Here is a 21,438-nt window from a genome sequence, read left to right on the forward strand (position 1 = left end):
ATTGAAAAAACAAAATTCCAATGTTTCCCCATAGATTCACCGAAATGCACTCAAAAAATATTGAAAGAATGGTAGTTTGACCGAGCACAAAATTTCAAGAAACATGACAAGAAAATGTTCCATCATTGGACAACACACACAGCAGTTAATGAGATAAGATTATTTTAGCATAAGTCTTCTTGAGCAAGACAGGGTTAGCAAGGAGGATGAGTTCCTAAGTTACAAAAGAAAGCTACACCTTGCAACCTAATTGTTCCACAAGGTACAAATACATGATCCACCTTCCCATTCTAAGTAGTTGAATAGAATTTATACTATGCATGAAGTGCAGTCTGAAAAATTCAGAGTAAGACATGATTCCTGGAGAGTTATTTCCAGTACAGTTCATTTCCTAGGATCTGTAAGCTTTTTAAAGAAGACAGTCAAAAAGGTCACATTGCTTCCTCTCTTTTGGTCTTCCTTGGGTGCGCATTGTTCAACTACTCCCCTCCTACATTTATCCCCCTCCGTTTAAGTTCATTCATTTACCTAACAAAAATAAAATAAAATCATGTGTCAAGTGAGTAACTCCTAACTAGTGGTCTGCCTATTGTCAAGTTATTTGGTTTTCATTGGAGGATCTAAGAATTGGCACCAGGAAGATCAATGATTCTAGCTATAAGCATGGAACTCTATCCAAACCTCATGTGTTTTGAGAGATTCCGAATGAAGAAGGTTGGAACTTTTGGCAGTCAGAATTAAAAGAAAAGCCATTTCATTTTGTGTCCTCAATTACCTAACAGATGATGCAAAAAACTACACACATGCTTTAAGCTGCCAAAAGTATACTTCTTTCTTTGCACAATAAGCTACTGAAAAGAAGTAAACAATAACAAAGTGACAAAATATCTATCTTCCAGATTTCTCCCAATTTATAGGTTAAGGAAAGCTCTCCTTTGAGAACAGGCTATTTTGGTAACTTTTTGGCTTTTTACAAAAAAATGTGCAAAAAAGTAGAGAGAGTGATGTGACAACTTATAGTAGCTTTTTGACTTTTTGGCTAAAACTGAAAGTTGCAACTAATATAAACTTGGACAGTTGAAAAGTTACCCTTCTCTGTACGCTTTATTGATCCACTTGCACCAAGTATATCACCAATATCAACAAGTGTCTTTAACTGTTCAAATTGATCATGTTCAAGCCTTTCCTTCTCACAATAAAGCTTAAACCAAAAATTGATAATTTCAGTGTAATGCTATAGGAGAATTCCACATAAAAAAACACACTCAAGAAAAGCAAAAAACAAAAACAAACCCAAGAAGAAATCAATATATAGATGAATTAGGTCATGGCTGAGGTAATTGTACTAAATTTAAATGACAATAACCAAATAAGTAAACTTATTTCTTATCCCCTCACAGTCCAAGTCAAATGAGCAAGCTTTTATACGAAGTAATCTGTTAGCCTGTCTATAGATGATCCCTGTTCATTGCTTCCTCCTAAGCAATAAATTCCATATATCTCAATCATTCATTGGGCAATTAAAAACATTAGAGTAAGTTGAATAAAATTATTAAAGTTTACATATATGTATATACATATAAATATATATTATGCGACCAATATCATAATGCATCTAGTAAAGAGCTTTGACCACTAAACCCATTTCAAGTCACAATTAGAATTCTTAAAGAAGACTAAGGTAGTGTTTGATAACCCAATTCAGCACTTAGAACTTAATCTTCTAAATTAGAATCAATTAAACATGTTCGATAATCATAATTAGTATCACTTAAAAATTTAAGTGACTCTTAAAATGAAAGCTAAAAGGTAAGAAAAGTTTAAGAAATAGGATTCTTACTTAATGTCGACTGATTTATAACTACTTATGCATAAGTATCAACATGTATCGTTTTGATCTCACCACCTCAACCATCACCACTACTACTACACCCCCATAACCGCCGCCGCCGCCGCCGCTATTGCTATGGTTATGACCATCGCCGCTACTAACACCATTGCCACCACAAGCACCACCATCATTTCATTACCACCACACCAGCATCATGATCGTTGCTACCGCTACCACAACCATGACTATCACAACCCTCTACCTCCACCACCATTGCCACCATTGCCAACCATCTTTCCACCACCACGATCACCACCTCTACTACACCATCCCTCCCTCTCTACCTCCACTACACCACCGCTTCACCATCACCAAAACCACTATCCCTCCTCCACACCGTTGGCGCCATAGCCACCACTGTCACCGCCACTCCGACCACCTCACCACCACAATATAAAAATTGGAACAAAAAATTTGAAAATAACAAATTTCAAATTTCATCTTGTGAGTATAAAATAACTTATTTTAGTTCAGCACTTAAAACAATTATCAAACAATTTTTTAGCTTAAAAAATTCATAATTCAATTTTTAGCACTTAATTTTCAACTTTTAGTTTTATCAAACACCGCCTAAATTATTCACCCAAAAAAAAAAACACCGCCTAAATTACTGAACAGTCCTATTTCATGAACTTATCTGAGGTTAAGTGGTTGTTTTGGCAACAGGTTTTTAGCCACATTTCTTACCAAACATTTTTTATTTTAGTAAACCTTTTTTAAATTTTGTCAGAAAATTTACTTTTTAGATCCTTCTCAACTAAAAGGCCTTTAAAAAAAAAGTTTAAATGGATCAAATTTGAAAAAAAATTCACAAAAGACACAAAGAAAAGTCAAAATTAAGTAGGTGTTTGGGTAAACCTAAAAAAGCCAAAAAGTTATTAAAAAGACCAAAAAGTTATCATTATTCACCAAAAAGTGCCAAAAAAAAAAAAGTACCAGCCAAAATTGTACCCTCCAGTGATGGTACAAGCTAATGTGTGGGTCGGTGGGGTACTTTTCATATATCTTATGAAAAAATTAGATATATATATTCATCGAATCGGAGGGTATTGTAGGGCCTATGGGGGCCACCACGGATCCTGTTTTGATAATCCGAACAGTTCAATGTATAAAACTCGTTGAGTATTATATGCCTGTAAAAAATCACGTTGATCGAATATCGATAGCTATGTGATCAAATCAGATTTTTGTCAGCCGTTTATTTTTCACCATCCATTTTTTTCCATACAAAACTAATTTGATCAAATAGCTATCTATATCCAATTAACGTGATTTTTTACAAACACATAGTACTCGACGAGTTCTACACATTGAGCAGTTCAAATTATCGAAACAAGACCCGTGGTGGGCCCCCACGAGCCCAACAATGACTGGAGGGAAGCCTAATCCTATATATATATCTTCGCAAGGCACCATCTCATTTAAAAGCAATTCGTACGATTCCTTCAATGTCACTGTCAGTACGCATTGACCATAGGGGTAATACGGTAATTTTGCTATTTTATACAATATTTTAATACACAGTTTTTTGTAAAAAGTCAAAAGGTTATTCCAAACAATCATCTTTTTTTCCTCTACTTTTTTATCTAAAAAGTCAAAAAGTGCACTTATATAGTTCATCCCAAACAACCCTCAACTTTCTTTTGTCTTTTGTGTGTTTTGTGAACTTTTTTCAAATTTGGCCGATTTTTTTAAATTAGTAAGGTCGTCTAATCTAATAGGACCTAAAAAATAAAAATAGTTTAAAATTTTATAAAAAAAATTGCCTAAAAAATATTTGCCAAACCTCTACTAAGTCCCACCATAAGTTTTTAACACTTAAAAATAGGATTAGATGACCAAACTAAGAGGGATTTTTGGGAGCAAATGAATGAGATCTTATAGGAGATACCAGTAAGAGAGAACTTAGTTATAGGTGGAGATTTTAATGACCATGTAGGCATAGATAAACTAGGCTATGAAAGGGTGCATGGTGGATACGGTTTTGGTGATAGAAATGAGGCTGGAGAGAGTATCTTAGATTTTGCGTAGACTTCTGACTTGGTGGTAGGGCTGCAAACGAACTGAGCCGAGCCAAGCTTCGCTGAGCTCGAGCTCGGCTCGTTTACTTATCGAGCTCGTTTATTGAGCTCAAGCTCAGCTCGATAAGAAACTGGGCTCGAGCTCGGCTCGGCTCGTTAATTTTAATGAAACTTTGAGCTCAGCTCGGCTCGGCTCGATAATGTTTTTTTAATATTATTTGTATTATTTAAATATAAATATTTAAATAAAAAATATTATTTATATTATTTAATATATAAAAAATGTATTTATATTATTATTTTTATATATATTTATATATTATTTAATATATAAATAATATATTTATTATATAATTTAAATAAAGATAAACGAGCCGAGCTTAACGAGCCGAGCCTATGCGAGCTCAAGCTCGGCTCGTTTACTAAACGAACCTAATATTCGAGCTCGAGCTCAGCTCGTTTACTAAACGAGCTGAGTCGAGCCGAATCGAGCTTGTTCATGAACAGCTCGGTTCATTTGCAGCCCTACTTGGTGGTGGCCAATACTATGTATAAGAAGAGAGGAGCATTTGATAACCTTTAAAAACCGGTCAATTAAAAGCCAAATAGATTACTTTTTAGTGAGAAAAGTGGACCGCTTAAAATACAGTGATTGTAAGGTGATTCCTGGAGAGAGCCTGGCCTCTCAACTTAGGATTTTGGTACTAGATTTATATTTTAAAGGGCAATACCAAGCTAGAAATGATGGTAGGTGTCGTAGGACAAGATGGTGGGACCTAAAAGGGGATAAACTATAAATATTTAAGAATAAAATGGATAAGGAAGGTACTTGAGATTTGGAAGATGATGTTAACACTATGTGTAACTAGATGGCCAATTGTATGAGGAGAATATCAAGGGAAGTGCTTGGAGAGTAGAAAGGAACAGGACCCAGCTCTACGGAAACTTGGTGGTGAAGGGAAGAGATTCAAGCAGTAGTTAAGGCAAAAAAAAGAGTGCTTTAAAAGTGGCAGAAGGATAGAACCGGGGAAAACCTTAAGAGCTATTATACACTAGACTAGATAGTAAGGAGGGAGAAAAGAGAGTATACAAAATTGCTAAGATACGGGAGAGGAACACAAGAGATTTTAATCAGGTTAAGTTCATCAAGAGTGAGGATTTTAAGGTGTTGGTGAAGGATGAAGAGATTAAGGAGAGATGAAAGAACTATTTTGAGAAACTATTAAATGAAGAACATGGAGGAACGTCAATAGGGGAAAAAATAGCCAGTAATACGAAATAAACCCAGACTATAGGTTCTATCGAAGGATTAGAAACTTTGAAGTGGAGATTGCACTTAAGAAGATGAAATCAAATAAGGCTTTAGGACCCAATGATATCCCTATTGAAGTTTGGAAGTGTTTGGATAAAAAAGGAATTACTTGGTTGACTAAGTTGTTTAGCAAAATTTTGTTGACTAGGAACATGCCAGATGAGTGGAGGAAGAGTATTTTAGCGCCAATCTATAAGAATAAAGGAGATGTCTAGAATTGCAACAACTATAGAAAAATCAAACTAATGTGTCATATAATGAAAATGTGGAGAGGGTGATGAAACGCCGATTGCGAGATATAACAAAAGTGTCAGAGAATCAATTTGGATTTATGCCTAGCAGGTCAACAATGGAAACAATCTATCTTTTGAGGAGAGTAATAGAAAAGTATTGAGAAAAGAAAAGCGATATTCATATGGTATTTATCAACCTTGAGAAAACATATAATAGATTGCCTCGGAATATAATATGGTGGGTGTTAGAGAAGAAATGAGTGACAAAAGATTACATTAATGTGATTAGGGACATGTATGAAGGGGTGGTAACCACTATTAGATCGCCTGCTGAAGAGACAAATGAATTTTTTATTACTGTAAGGTTACACCAAGGATCTACTTTAAGTCCTTATCTCTTTACTTGAGTTATGGATGAGTTGACGAGATATATTTAGGATGACGTGCCATGGTGTATACTTTTTGCAAATGATATCGTGTTAGTTGATAAGACTAAAGAAGGAGTTAACACAAAGTTAGAGATTTGGAGAAAAGCACTTGAATCTAAAGGATTTCGAATAAGCATAACTAAGACAGAGTACATGGAGTGTAAATTTAGTAATAGTAATAATGAAAGCAAAGAAGAAGTGAAGCTTGAGAACTAAGAACTGCCTAAAAGTGAACATTTTCGTTATTTAGGGTCAATTATCACAACGGCGGGGGAGATTGATGCGGATGTGGCTCATAGGCTTAAGGCAGGATGGCTTAAGTGGAGAAGTGCATCTAGGGTACTGTGCGATAAACGAATACCCACTGGACTAAAAGGAATGTTCTATAGAATGGCTATTAGACTAGCAATGTTGTATAGGACAGAGTATTGGACAACCAAGAAACAATATATAGATAAGATGAGTGTTGCTAAGGATGCTAAGGTGGATGTATGGTAAAACTAGACAAGACAGAATTAGGAATGAGTGTATTCAGGAATAGGTAGTAGTATCGATAGAAGATAAGTTGAGAGAGAATCGATTGAGATGGTTTGGTTGTATTCAACGAAGACTAACAGAGGGAGTAGTGAAGAGATGCGATACAATGACGGTAGATGGAAGTGTTAGGGGATCGGGTAAGCCTTGATTAATGTTGGCTAGCATTGTAAATAGACATATGGCCCTGCTTAATTTGACTATAGCCTTTGATAGAGCCGCATGGAAAAGAAGGATTCATATAACCGGCCCCATTTGATGGGACTTAAATCTTGGTTTGGTTTGGTTTGGTAAAAGTCTCATTTTAAATTGCTATCATAACCTAAGTATACCCTTAATAACATAAGATGCACGTCTAAAAAGTTATCTACCAAAGGAATTGCACACCTATGGCATTAATGTGACAGTGTTTTAAACTTTAGAATATTGTAGTTTTCATTTTACAGATTCATTTTCAAAATATTATATTTTTTTAACCTTCTTGTCGAGATATATCAAAAAGATCCATATTGAATATAAACTTATGTAAAAATAAAAGAGTAATTTTTTTGTGAGCCTCTTGTAAGGACCATTATTAGAAGTATAGTCCTTGATCTTTATTGTATAATTAATAATTGTGTCTCATGTTCTGTTGTGTATACAAAGGGGAATTGGCTTGAAAGGCACTGTAAGAGCTCTTATTGTGGTTATCACTCATCATACTTCTCAATATTGTTCAAAAGATTTACACAGCCATGTTTTTCATGAACCTTTTCCAAATTTGAACCAATTTTTTAAAAAAAATTGGATCGTTTACTCTAACAGAACCTAAGAAGTAAAAAAATATTGGACACAAATTACAATTAAAAAAAAAAAGTTCAAAAGACCAAAACAAATAAATAAAATTTAAATAAACAAATAAGTAGCTACAAAAGCATTTGCCAAACCTCCACTAAGTCTCACCATAAATTTTTAAACACTTAAAGTACCATTTTAAAAACTGATAAAATTCCTCAATTTTCTTGTGAAAAAAAAAAAACACACAGTAAATATATATAAACAAGATGGCAAGAGGGGTTTCCAATTGTGAGGGTGCCAAAGGAGTGATGGGAAGTACAATATTAGTGTGAAGGGTAATTTCAGGATATACAAACAAATGGGACTGGATGAGTTAAGATATCTTCGATAGGAAAAGCTCAAATAAGTCCATAAAAAGGGCCTGAAGCCAAATCTCTCAATAAAAAATAATAAAATCAGAACCAAATCGCATGCAGTAAACAAACCTGTATAGTCCCTGAATCATCCCTTAAAGTCAAAAAAGCAAGCTTTCCAAAAGCCCTACGAGCCACAATCCTTCCTGCAACAGATACGAAATCACTCTCACAATTTGATTCTTCACCACTGCTCAGATGCCTATATATATCTTGCAGTTGATTAGTAGTATGAGTCCTTTCCCACTTATAAGCGTAGGGCTCAAAGCCCCTGATCCTCAATTCTTCAACCTGCAAAACAAATGCGTTACTTTTCTATGATGCCATTGCAACTCAAACAATCAATAACCCTAATGGTTATTTTGGGGATAGTAATCCTAAGCTACTTTTTCTGACCCTTTTGCAGTTACAACTGAGACAAATCATGATATTGTGAATATTTTGTACATTTCCTTTAAAAAAAAACTGCAGAAAATTTCTCAATGAAATTGAAGCTATGAGTGTGAATTCAAACAAGTACCTAAGAATTCACAGTATCTAGACTGTAATCGGAATAATTGGTCTATAATTGTGATAACACACTTTGTCGAATTGAGTGAGATTGGTAGCTGCCTGATGTAATCCAAATATTCAAAAAATGAAAATGTTACTACTAGTGTGATGCACTGATTCAACCTTCTAAAGCTGTGCTTGGGTCATGGATTTTGGAAGGGATTTGAATAGGGAAAGAGAAAAAAATGTATGAAATGTAGTTATATTTCATTCACATTTCACCATCTTTTTCATTTTCTTTTCCAAATCCGTACCGGAACCAGTGAACCAAACACAGCATAAATGAAGCTGCTTTTTTAACTTGTTTGCAAAACACTGGTGGAAGGTAGCATCATTTTCAAAATAATACACAAAACTTGCGTAAAGGCAGACGGGTAGGTGCACTGAAATGTCAACACATTGAGAAAAGCTCACTCTTCTGATTCTGATTAAACAGCAGAGGGAGGGGTTTTTCATTTCTTTAATCTTGATTTTCTAACTTGATAATAAAAAGATTGCGCACTTTTCACGATTGCGGCCTCTTCTCCCAGTGTTGAATTTCTTAAAACACTGTTGTAAGTATAGTACCGTGTTACTAAAATTTCAAAAACTGATAACCTAAATTGACAATTGCATTGCATTGCATTGCTACATATCTCAAAATCCAATACACAATTATTATTATTATTGTTGTAGTAGTTGTTTAGTTAGAGAGAGAGAGAGAGAGAGAGAGAGAGAGAATTGAATTGAATTGCGACAATATTATTAGTTATTTTTACTACCTTCTTGAGACGGATAGCGCGAACGGCGTCTCTGTCGGATGTGGAAGACGACGGCGATGAAGTGGAGGACCTCCGGTTGCGGCCGCCGACTCTGGTGGTGGCCGTGGTGGAGGAGGATGAAGAGGTGCAGCAGCGAACGATGAACCTGGATGAGGAGGAGAAGGAATAGGATGTTCTTCTAATGGTGGTGGAAGAAGAAGCAGAGGCCAAGTTGATGAGGTGCTTCCATGGCTGAGATGAAACGCTCAGTACCTTTAACGCCTCCATCTTTTCCTCTATCCACCCTTGAGCCACCCAACTCTCGTCAAATCCTTTGCCAAAATTACCAACAAAATAAAAAGGTTAGCTTACACTCATCTCCCTTGTGGTTTGTTGAAATTACAGACACCTCCCCTGAGTTTTCTGAAATTACACTGGCTTTTTGGGATAATCCTATTTCCATGTCGTCCGGCGCATCTCTTCTCAAAACAAACACTTAATGATTTTCAATTGAGTATTACTATTAACACCCAATTTATTATTTTGGACATCTTATTTTTTTGAAATCTCACTTATAAATTTTAAAACTCTTAAAATTTCTTTCATCCTCTCAAATAATATCAAAAATATCCTTGTCAAAAAACCACACCCACTAAAATACACACCCTCACGCCCCTAAAAATTCATATGTTCAAAACTAAAAGTGTCAAACATATAAATAATGTTTGGTTGTTTATTCTCGAACAAATAAGTAATGTTTGGGCCTGTGTTCCCCGAATTTTATTCATATTTTCGAGAGTTCAGTACTGAAAAAAAATATGAGTTTTCACCATTTTTGCCATGTTTTTCAAGAAACTTGCCTTTACAACGTCAACCTCTATCGAGCTATGAACACCATCAAAGTTCTGAATCTCTTCTAAACTTACATTGTTGTATTCATCTCGTCTTATGAAGTTATAGTTGCCGGAAAAACTTTCACTCAATTGAATTATTGGTCACCATTGCCGTTAGAATATCACCGCCGAATGGTGTAGGTTTTGATGGTAGCACTTGGAGAAGATGAATGAATTGTGATGGAGGTGGGTGCTCTTATAAATCATATCTCATTATTTAGTTGGTATATAGGCTTAATTATGAGATGGTGTGTCCCAAAATTATTAATATCCTTTTCATTAATTTCATTTAAAGTTATTGTTGTAATAAAAAAAAGTCAAAAAATGAATGGTCCAAAATAACAAATGGGTCTAATAACAACACTTTTTTCAAATATAAAGTTTTGTTCAGTACACATCATTCCTTGTCAAAAAACACCTCTAACTCCTTCAAACCTTCAAACCTAACCTTACCCTACCATTCGTCACCACTACCACCGCCATAAACCAGTATGAACTCTGGCCACCATAGTTAACCTCTCATCTCACATTCACTGCTACCACCATCTTTGATGACCCCCATTAACCCTTCTTCACCATTCTCTTTACACTTTTGTCCCTACCCAATCATCTCTAATACGCTCCCCGCAACCCTTATCGTTCGCAACTCCTTCACGTACAACACACTAACCTTCTCCACACTCCGATGACTACGATATAGAAAGATTTACATAGAGAGAGATCATGTGACTAGGGTTTTGAAATAAATTGAGATTAAAGGCGACTAAGGTTTTACAGAGAGAAATCGTGGTGGCTAGGGTTTCATAGAGAGAGAGAGGGGTTGTAACTATGATTTTGACAGAATGAAGGGTTGGTGGTTACGAAGGTGTTGAAGAAAGGCTGCGGACTGAGTTTACAATAATAAAAAGCTCGCGGCAATGGTCGAAAGCTTATTTGTTTTTTTAAGTAGTCAATTATTTTAGCCTAAAAGTCAAAAATCACTAAAAACCTATACACAATTGAAATCATGTGGTCTGTGGCAGAAGAGAAGTAAAATGACATTTTTGCCCCTTATTTATGTCAAAACTTGCAACTAATGGACTGATATCACAGACTCTAAACTGAAACCTGGTTACATCAAACAAGATGAATAAAGAGAGGTCTGGACTTGGTTCTCGTTCTAGGCAACACCACCACACTAGCTTTGAAAGGAATAACAAGTAACCGACGAAAATAGTCGGTGAAGGATAACAAAAATGTACTCGGTCCTCCGACGAACGCCCCCACCGCAGCTATGCACTCCTTCACTCCGATGTACCCACACGTTTTCCGATCGACAATTTCCATTTCAATTTTTTTTTTTTTTAAATCTTTCTGAAATTAAAAAAATAGACTGGTTGGAAGGTCATTTGGTGACTACTGGTGAGGCTGCAAACATGGGAAATCGAGTGCATATGTTTTTCCCAGATGCGTGGGTTACAAAAATGTTACCCACTGTCTTTGTGTTTTGGGCACTAATTTGATTTCATAATTTTTTTTTCTCTTGAATCTGCACTTACAGCTTGTTTGTTGTGTTACAAATGTGATTTTTTATGATACGGTGAAGTCATATATATTTTAGTTATTTGTAATGGCAGATCTAGGGTTCATTTTGGGGTGATTTAGGTGATAAAAGGATTATATATTTTAAATGCAATACTTTGATACAAATCTGTGATTGTGGAATAGTAAAAAAATTTCTCATTTATAGTTTTTTGGCATCAATTTTGCCTTGATTTTCTACCTGACAAATTTGTGTTCATTTCCCCACTGTTCCATTTTCGATGACTTTAATTTTTTTATTTTCATAAACTACTGTTGAAGGTTGTGCAAGTTTTGAAGGGCACAAGACTCTTAATCCAATATAACCTCTCATATTCCATTGAAATGGACATAAAAGTGGACAAAAAAATTATTGTGATTTCTTTTGGGGCTGTCACTATATCACTTAGTTGTATTGTTTTAATTTTGTAACTCCAAAATCTTTTGTTATACAGTCCATAGTACACACAAAGTTTGGTGCACCTTTTTGGATAAAATTTTTTGGTTGTTTATGTTCCTACCCTGTTTTCACTACATCAAATTTTCTGTTTATGTTCATACAGTCCATAGTAATATATAAACTATTGTCGAAGGTTGTGCAAATTTGTCACTACTTGTTTAGGTTGTTGTTTAATTTTTTGGTGCTGTTTTTGGCATGAAATTCTTTATTGTTTTTGAAAAGGATCTCCACTTATTGGTTACCATCTCTTGTCTTTTGACAATGGTTGTTTGACAAAATGGCTATAGGCTAGGATTTACATGTTCTGTGGGAGGGGTCTTTTTTTTCTTTTGATACCTTGTTTTGTATAAGGATCTTCATACCCTGTGTCATGCCACATGTTCTTATATCCTTCATTTCTCTGATTATAACACATACTTGTTAACACAAGAAATGATGTTTATAACAAAAGTGTCACATCCATTGACCTATTATTGTTGTGCTTCTCATGTCCCAAAACAAGTCACCAAAGAAGCCATGGTCTCGTTTATGTCAACTGCCACATCAACACAACCAGGCCCTATGTGTGTTTATGGCTATGGGCACTGTGTTGTAAAGATTTCTCGTTCTGCAAAAAACCCAGGTCGTGCGTATTACTAATACCCTCGTGGACTGGTGAGTACAAACACCTTTAGTTTGTAATTTCCTTGTAAACCATCATTAATATATTTTTTAACCTCAGCCATATGTCAATTGGATTGGGTGGTATGATGAATATGGGCGACAGAGGCCTCCTAAGAATGGCAAAGACAATGTCGCTCGTTTGATTGATATTGAACAGACTCAGCATGTACTTATAGTAGTGACATGTGTTTTGTGCATCATTGTTGTTATATTGTTGTTCCGTATGTAATATATGTAACCGTGCTTACCTTATTATTCTCACCATTATGTTTTGTGGGCCAAAAAACAGTTTTATGTTATGTTGATAAACATGTAGTTATCATATGTTTCTGCATGTGTTTGTTTTTGTTTGAAATAGTGTTAATGTTCATAAATAAAGCTTTTGGCAACTGACTTACCCTGTGTACCACATTTTACACATGAATGTTTTGTTAATAATATTTGTAATGCTTGTATTGTTTGTATAAATATTTGTACTTCATCCAATTACACGTGAACATTATAGTCACATGGCATGAAATCGATCTGCCCCTCGTACCCCTTTTGGCAAAAGGAAAGGGCAATAAGCTTATCATAAGGCTATTTGGGATGGGAAGTCCACACGGATCTTCTTAGAACTTGTACTTAAGGAAATAGAGGCAGATAATAGGCTGCATATGGCAATCAGTTAGAATGGCTATTGGTCTTTGTCTAAGACTTTTGAGGCAGTAACTGGGAGGTTGCATGACATAAAACAACTGAAAAACAAGTACAATATTTTGAAGAAGGAATAATACGTATGGTCGAAGCTCATGGATTACTGTAAAGGCCTAACTGGAATTGGGTTTGACCAAGTGACTGGGATATTCAATATGTCGCACGATTGGTGGGCTAAAATGGATAAAGTAACAATCTCAACTTCAAATTAATTAAGAAACATAGTTATGCATGTTTTTTTTGTTGTCCCTCATTCCTTTAATCAATATATCGAATGGGACACTAGGCTGTATTTTTTGTTTTTCTTTAACAACGTAGGACACATAAGGTTTCCAAGTTTGTTTTTATGCACAGTTTTACAGGGGGTTGGGGTTTGAACTTCCAAATTGCATTCCAAACTATCATTCCAAACTATTATAACTGTCATTCATTTATTCAGTTACACTTGTTCCCAAATTTAATAGTATGTGAACACTTTTTGAATTGTACAATAGGTTGATCACGACAGTGGAAAATAGAAAATCTTCATGTGCTCAATTATAGCATTAAAGAGTATTGAACAGTACAGATGAACAATGATTTTAGGCATAGGACAGAACACTGTAATTGTATTTTTGGTTGGAAATTTTGAACCTATTATAGCAATTAGCATTTCAGTACAAATGTGTTATTTGAACTCCCCCAAAACTAGTCCCATATAAATGAAAATTTGTGGTACTTCTTTTTTATTAGTCAATTATAAGAATGTTTGTGCTGTACCCATATTTTATTGTTTTGTCTTTCATAATTACAGAATTAATTTGTGCAAAGTAACTACATGTGATTTGGTTAGAAATTTTAATGTGCAGCGTGCAGAAAAACACGTTTTGGTGTAATGCTATTGTTTCAAATTGTTCGGACTGTGGTTTTAAATAAAGACATAGCCCACCATAGAGCCCTTAGGCAGCTCTTATAGATTATAAATTATGATAAAGAAAAATAACCCAGTAGGTCCCCTTCTAATTCAACAAAAACATAACACAAAGATGTGAGTTTAATGATGTCATGGTTTCTGTTTCTTTCCATCACTTCAAATTGATTAGAGGATCCATGAGTGAAATAATGAAATTAGTTAAGTAGTGGTCTATAGGAATGAACTGTTATGAGGCTTCAAGTGGATGAACAAAAATAGGAGTGGGCCACAATCTTAAATTTACTTTCTTGGAAAATGAATTGCATCAGTTCTTTTCAAGTATTTTTCAGCTATTTCAACTATGTTATTGCATCAGTTCAGGCAGTAGGCTTTAAGTGTATTTCATTTTTTATTTACTTGTTATTGCATCAATTTTTTTCAAGTATTTTTCAGCTATTCCAGCCATGTCTTTTTTAGTGATTTTTCAGCTATGTCAGCCATGTGAATCTAAAAATAATATGTTCATTGTCTCCATCTTCAGATTGATAAAGAATGTTGCAAGTTCAAAACCAAAACCTTGGAGCATCAAGAGTTGATGGTTCGTATTTTCACAAGGGGCTGTGGTAACAGGTAAAAATGCATAGACGCCCGGTGAGATTCATAACCAATTGGAGTTGGAAGGAAAGTTCGACAGTCCTGAATTTTCCATCGATAACAATGAATTGGGAGCTTCAAAAATGGCTGACATGATGAACTCCACCTACATCAATGCCTCAGGGACTGGAAGCAAACAGAAGCATTTATCAGGAAAAACAATGCAAGACAAATGCATAACCAAGGTAGCAACTTTGGCAAGCAGCATGGATGACTTGGTAAATTCTGTGAAGACACAAAGTAAGGAACTAACTATCAACCATGTTGTCAACATGCACAGTTACACTATTGGTGAGGCTGTTGCACGGCTTTATGCAATTCAAGGACTGGACCCCGCCAATCACTTCTTCATTTTGGTAGGAGATGGTTATAAGTATTCTCATGAACCAAAGCACTATTAGGTGGCTACAACGAAGAAAGAGGACAAAGTTAGGAGTGGGGGTCTAACTCTTGCGAGTTTGCTGTGCAACGAAGACGTTTGCTTTTAAATCGTTACAAGCAATAACTCTAACGACCGTAACGATGTTACACTTTCCACATCGGCTTCTTTTTACTTAAACGAAGATTATGTATTAAAGTTTTTTTTTTCCTTGTGCTTGGGTATTATCGTTGGTCGTGAAATTAAACAATGGGACATGGATGTGGTACAGACCAATGGACATGCAACTTTGCTCTTTTCTTTGGTTTTTTATTTATGCGCAAGGGACATGGATGTGATGCAGACCAATGCACTGTTTGTTGACATTTTCTTGATAGACTGTATATTGAGGCCACTGTTTGTTATGGTAGTTTATGCAATGTTATATTTAACAAATTGTGGTTGCCGATTTTTTTATATTATTATTTTAGGTTATGAACAAGTTATTCAATTATGAAATTGCATAGTATTTATGTTTATAAAATTATGATCTTTTTTTTAAAAAAAAAAAACCCATTATTATTTTGTAACCTTATGTTTGTGAAAATTTTATTCACAAGCCTTGTGTGTTACGATGTTGAACATTCAATTTATATTTTTTAAAATTATGTGGTAACCCATATTTGTTATGAATAAAATAATTTGTTATAAAAATTTTATGGCATAACATCTATTCATAAAATGTTTTGTGCTAACCTTTGTTCGTATTATTACTAGGCATGAACCAGGACGATGAAAACGATGCACACATGACTCGAATGTTTGATGATGTCGTTGCACTTGCAGTACAGTGGCAGAATCAAATGAATTGTGCTTATGTTGAAACGTATAGAATTGCCATTGACTACTACAAGGCCCACGTGCTTAAAGTTCCGTATTGCACTTCCATCTTGATGGGGAGGGCATGGATAGTGGAATTGTATAATGGTCATAATGGCCTCTTTCGATACGAATTGTGCATGCCCAAACATGTGTTCAATCGGTTATGTGCGACATTAGTAAACGACTTCCAGTTACATGACCACGGCTTGCACGTCGAGAAAAGTGTTGTAATATTCATTCATGTGCTCTAAATGTCATAACCCAAACCCGCCCCTAAAAGTTTGAGCATGGCCTATTCAGAAGTGGACACTTAACCTGTTGTACATAACATATGGGGTCTGAACGAAAGCATTATATATTATAAAATAACATGAAATAAAAAGAAACTACATCCATTGAGCGACCACTATCATGCTAGGATCACAAAACAGTGCATCAGATGGTAAATATTTACATACACATATACAAACACCGCCCCTTACTTGGGCGTATAACAAAAACATTGGAAACATAATATAGACAGTAAGCGTACAAGCTAAAAACTTAGCAAAACTCCATAAAAAAAAAGAAAAAAAAAGGGCAAGCTTCATCCAAATGCTTGGACACACAGAGGTTAACAAGAGAGAGACGAGCATCGAGGGTCAAGGTTGACCTCCAGATTTACTACCTACAGAATCAGACAAAATACAGAGTGAGACAATCTCAATGAATAATAGTACTTTAATAATTCAATGATCAACTTGAATTACAATGCATATCAATGTGTATATAATGCAAAATACATGTAGTTAATCTTATCATGTAATTGTTTCCAGCACGGCCTTGGGCCTAGTTTTTAAACAGAATGGCTTTAAGCCCTTAAACAGAGTGGCATTGAGCCCTTAAACAAAGTGGCATTAAGCCCTTAAACAGAGTGGCATTAAGCCCAGTCTTGCATATATGAACTCAAGAGGTGTCTCGCACGGACTCTAGAAGTGACTCACACTGTAGCACTTAGTTCTGTACAGCACTTTGTTTCATACCATAACAGATTATACCGAATGGCCATAGGCCTAACAGAGCTTACAGATTGGCCATAGGCCCAGATATCACAGAACGGCCATAGGCCTCACAGATTTCACAAAACGACTATAGGCCCAGACATTAACAAATCAGCTTTAAGCCCAGTTCATATATGTATGGACTCAAGAGGTGTCTCGCACGGATTCTAGAGGCGACTCGCACTGCAGCACTTAGTTCCGTACAGCACTTTGCTCCACACCAGAAATTAATAGGTCTTAAGAACAAAACAATTCATATCACCTCATGGCATAAACAGAATGATTAAACAGAACAGAATAATTTCAGGTTCATAAGAATATAATTCCATAATAGTGTTCATGAAGTACCCCATGGTTTCTTACAAGTTGACATAATTGTCTTATGTGTATCAGAACATTAACAATGCTCATCGACAGAAGACACATGTATCATTACAGTACGATCAGTAGGGATAGAACAATTCACCTTATAACGTGGGTCACATAATAATGGTATTGATTTCCAATTCTTTCCTCAGGTTGAGTCATTCATAGGTCAATCCGATATTTATCATAGGTCCCCAACTGTCGCTAACATGTTAAGCAACCTGTAGTTTTATTTGATCATTATTTCCGATGAACATACTAGGTAGCTATCTATGTCATAAGACGTGTGTTGCATCATACAGACTATAAAAGTCCCTAGTAGGACCTTCAGATTCTCTTGTTTCCGGTAAGCGGGGTTTACATTCACAATTTCTTTCTGTCATCCAATTCCACAGAATTAGCGGTACGTATGCAATTCTTATGCAGGGTCATAGGTAATTTACAGATTATAGCACATTAATGATGGCCATTAATCGTAACTAGAATGCAGAGTAGTTCCAGAGTCATACCGATGTACACAAAGTCCTTCAAAACCTTTCAACGTTTACATAAGTTCATTCCGACTTTCAACTAACATAATGTTAACGTAATTACTTGCGAAGAATAGAGCGTTAATAATAAGAATTATTAACGGTAAGTAAATGTACGATTATAGTACTACTACTCACAGTGTTGTGGCGGAGTAATAGTCCCTCTCGGAATGTGTCCTGCACACATACATATCTCACAAATTAGTTCAATTCCTTCTTAACTTCACATTTCATTCAATAACTTCCAGTAGATTAAGAAATATTTTAAAGATTTCCAATACTATTTTTAACCATCCCAGAGGGTCAAACAGATCAAATGGAGCAGACAACATTTTTCAGCTTGGGCCACACGTGCGGCGGTTGGTCCCGCACGTGCGGCTGAGAAGCCTGCACGTGCCTTTTAAGCAGTAGCCGAAGTCCCAAATTTCTCCATTTCCCGCACGTGTGGCCATGACTCCTGCACGTGCGGCTAGGGTTCCCGCACGTGCGGCCATGACTCCCACACGTGCGGCGATTCTGCACAATTTCTGTCTGAAATTCAGCAAAAACTCTCCCTTGATACACTTATGGTAAGGCTCAAACTAAGCAAATTTAGTGTACTATAAGGGTTTATTAACACCACAACATGCATCAAAAATGTAATTTAGATCACCATTTCTAATTACACATGCACAACCCATTCTTTTCATAATCAAATCATACTTGATCTCAACTACCCACTTCGACATATAGATCATCATCTAGGTGTGTAAATAACCCCACACAAGAAGTAAAATCAAGAGGGGAAGAACAATATCACAAGCTTAGGACTACGAATACAACCACAAACACAATTAGACAAGAACATGCATACACACTCTTGATTTCCATTATAATCTCAACTTGGATGTTGTAGAGAATTCCTCAATCAATTGCCAAGAGGCTTAGCAAAATAAAGAATACATACCTTGAGCTTAAAATCTCAATAGATCCTCTTAATTAACCCAATCTTCTACTCTTGTTAGGTTTCTCCTTCTACCTCTCTAACTCTCCTCTTCTACTTTCCATTCAAGAGATATTTAGGTTATTTCCATGTCCATGATCAAAGAGGCATACATATATATAATATAAAAGAAAAAGTTGAATAGGACAAAAATCAGTCAATTTTATCATTCCAAACCAAATTTCTACAAAAATGCTTATTATTACTTAAAAATTATGCTGAGTCCAATTATAAAATCAATTTCGGATTATCAAGTGTCTAAGGCCTTCCATTTCTGATTCAAACATTCTAATTGTGACAGATACTTTTCTTATTAAACAGATATGCATCCCTAATCATAAGATTCACTTAATTAACCTTAATTTCTCATGATAAGCATTTGAAAGCACAGAATAAGGGACCGAAAGTATACCAGAAACAAATATGAGGGTCGGGCTATTACACTCTCCCCCCCTTAAATAAGTTTGGTCCCTCAAACTTGTTTTACCATGTAATAGATTAGAAAGCTCAGTCTCCCACTATTGTCCCATTCTGGCATAGATGTTCACGTGTTTCCGTAGTTCAAACAATTCACAGTTATTCCAAAGTCCTCCACATAATAAGCATCTTATGGTTTTATCCAATTAGTCGTTTCGATGTCTATTTTAGGCATGTAGAATAAAAGGATAATTCCATATATTCATTTCATGGGATCATATATCGGATCATATATCGAATGAGATAAGAGTTCCAGAGTCCATTGCAGGACATCAAGGCATAAGATTCTCGATAGGCAGGTTTATAATCACGATATTTCCTGTTAAGTTCCATAGTATCATTTTGCCAATACATGAACATATAATTCTCAAATACAAGAACATAATAGATATCATTTCCTTGGGTACATAATTTATATACACATTCCCATATCATTTCTTTGAATAAATCACATAGTACAAGTCACTTAGAGGTGAGTTGTTAACCAAAATTATATATCGTTTTCAAAAGAGATCCATTTTGTAGTTAAGTTCAAATCGTATTATACATAATGAAACCGGATATCAGAGTCCATCAAAAAGGTTCTACCTATTTAACAAGGTATACTTTATTTCCACAATCACAAATAAATCATTTACGTATGTAATCACCAACTTCACAATTTGTTCATAATATTCCCCGATTCCAAAAGCATTTTAAAGTCATACCGTTATATTGGTTCAGGACAATATGTAATAATTCTTCACAAGGTCAGTACAATAGAACGAAGGATCACAATACACATCGTTATGTCCTCATAGCATCACTCCTAAGTATAGTAACACAAAGAGAACCATGCTCCGAATCAAACAGTTACGACAGTCTCAAAACTAGTGTCATATACTTTTGCAAATTCATGCAGATGTGCCCTGACAGATACTTAATTATACTATTATAAGTTCGGATCTGAGTAACAGAAACAGGTAAAATAACCATTTTTTTTTAGCAAAGAAAGCCATCCAAAGATAGGGCCAGAAGTCAAATTCAAAATCATATTTAATTAATCGGTCATAACAGTAGGGTACTACATCCTCCCTTATTGAGCATTCCTCTTGTTATAAGATCAACCACATTGTTTTGTATTCACAATTTAGAAATGCAGTAATCAACAGACGACTATACAGAAATCATAAATCCCTTTACATATACAGCAATCATAATTATCACATCCGTCCAGATTCCATAAGGTCAACACAACATATGCAATGATATAGCAAAATAATGCACGTTAGTAATTCTGGGCAAGGTTAGTTCAATAGGATAGTAGATCAATGTGTAAATACGTAATGGGTATCGTATATATCCGCATAAGCCTGCAATTAGAGGTAGATGCCCAGTACATATCTTTTTGTTTCTCTCAGAGGTTACAATATCATGCAGAACAGTTTACATTTAGTCTTCAAATATGCAATGAAGAACTAGTTTACGATACCCAACATTTGCATGTTTTCACAGAAATATCACAGGAATGATTCCTCAATCTTAAGTCATTGTTGTACAGAGATAGGATTTTAATGCTTGCAATACCTTATCAAATTACCAATCATTTAGTTTGGTTCCAAATTAGTCAATGATTACCTATCTTCTTACGAGTGTCATACGAGCAGACATGTAATATAGGTGGGGTTCTTCATGTCATTCGACCATTCTTTATAAGAAATTCCCAATCACAGAGTACAGATTACACATAAACAAAACAGATTACAGATTACAAGTTACAGATTCCAGATTACAGATTCCTATAAACAAATCCCGATTACACATAAACACTACTCATTAGACACCATCAATAATTTCCTCGATGCCTCACCAAAAGTCGTCAGTCATTTTCTCGGTTTACGAAATCATATTCATTATATGCTGTTTCAAGGTCAATACCGAACTTCCAAGCATAGCTTATCTATTTAAACAATTAGTAGGGAGTAAGATCACAATCAATTAACTCCTTACACAATTTTAGAGGGGTCACTAGATGCATAACTTCTTCTTACAGCCGGTCATTCTCGACACAGTTTCAACCATCATGCAAAACACATCTTATCGAA

General features: G+C 35.4%; 1 protein-coding gene and 1 long non-coding RNA gene across 2 annotated transcripts in view; one reads left to right on the top strand and one right to left on the bottom strand.

Annotated features, from left to right (window-relative positions):
- LOC114299382 (lysine--tRNA ligase, chloroplastic/mitochondrial) overlaps positions 1-9,240 on the bottom strand; it is a 44,792-nt gene extending 35,552 nt beyond the window's left edge. Inside the window, exons 1-3 of the mRNA XM_082907151.1 lie at positions 8,923-9,240; positions 7,682-7,900; positions 1,090-1,201 (exon numbers count right to left, since the gene is read on the bottom strand). Of these exons, the coding sequence (XP_082763277.1) occupies positions 1,090-1,201; positions 7,682-7,900; positions 8,923-9,189 (598 nt within the window). The 5' untranslated portion in view covers positions 9,190-9,240. The remainder of the gene's footprint in view (positions 1-1,089; positions 1,202-7,681; positions 7,901-8,922) is intronic.
- A 1,596-nt stretch (positions 9,241-10,836) lies between these two features.
- LOC145807542 (uncharacterized) lies at positions 10,837-15,492 on the top strand. Its single transcript, XR_014350716.1, has 2 exons — positions 10,837-12,468; positions 14,607-15,492. It is a non-coding gene; the product is annotated as an uncharacterized LOC145807542 (long non-coding RNA).
- Positions 15,493-21,438: the final 5,946 nt, after the last annotated feature.

Source organism: Camellia sinensis, chromosome 14 (assembly GCF_055761805.1).
Source record: "Camellia sinensis isolate YWXY chromosome 14, ASM5576180v1, whole genome shotgun sequence".
Taxonomy (NCBI): Eukaryota; Viridiplantae; Streptophyta; class Magnoliopsida; order Ericales; family Theaceae; genus Camellia; species Camellia sinensis.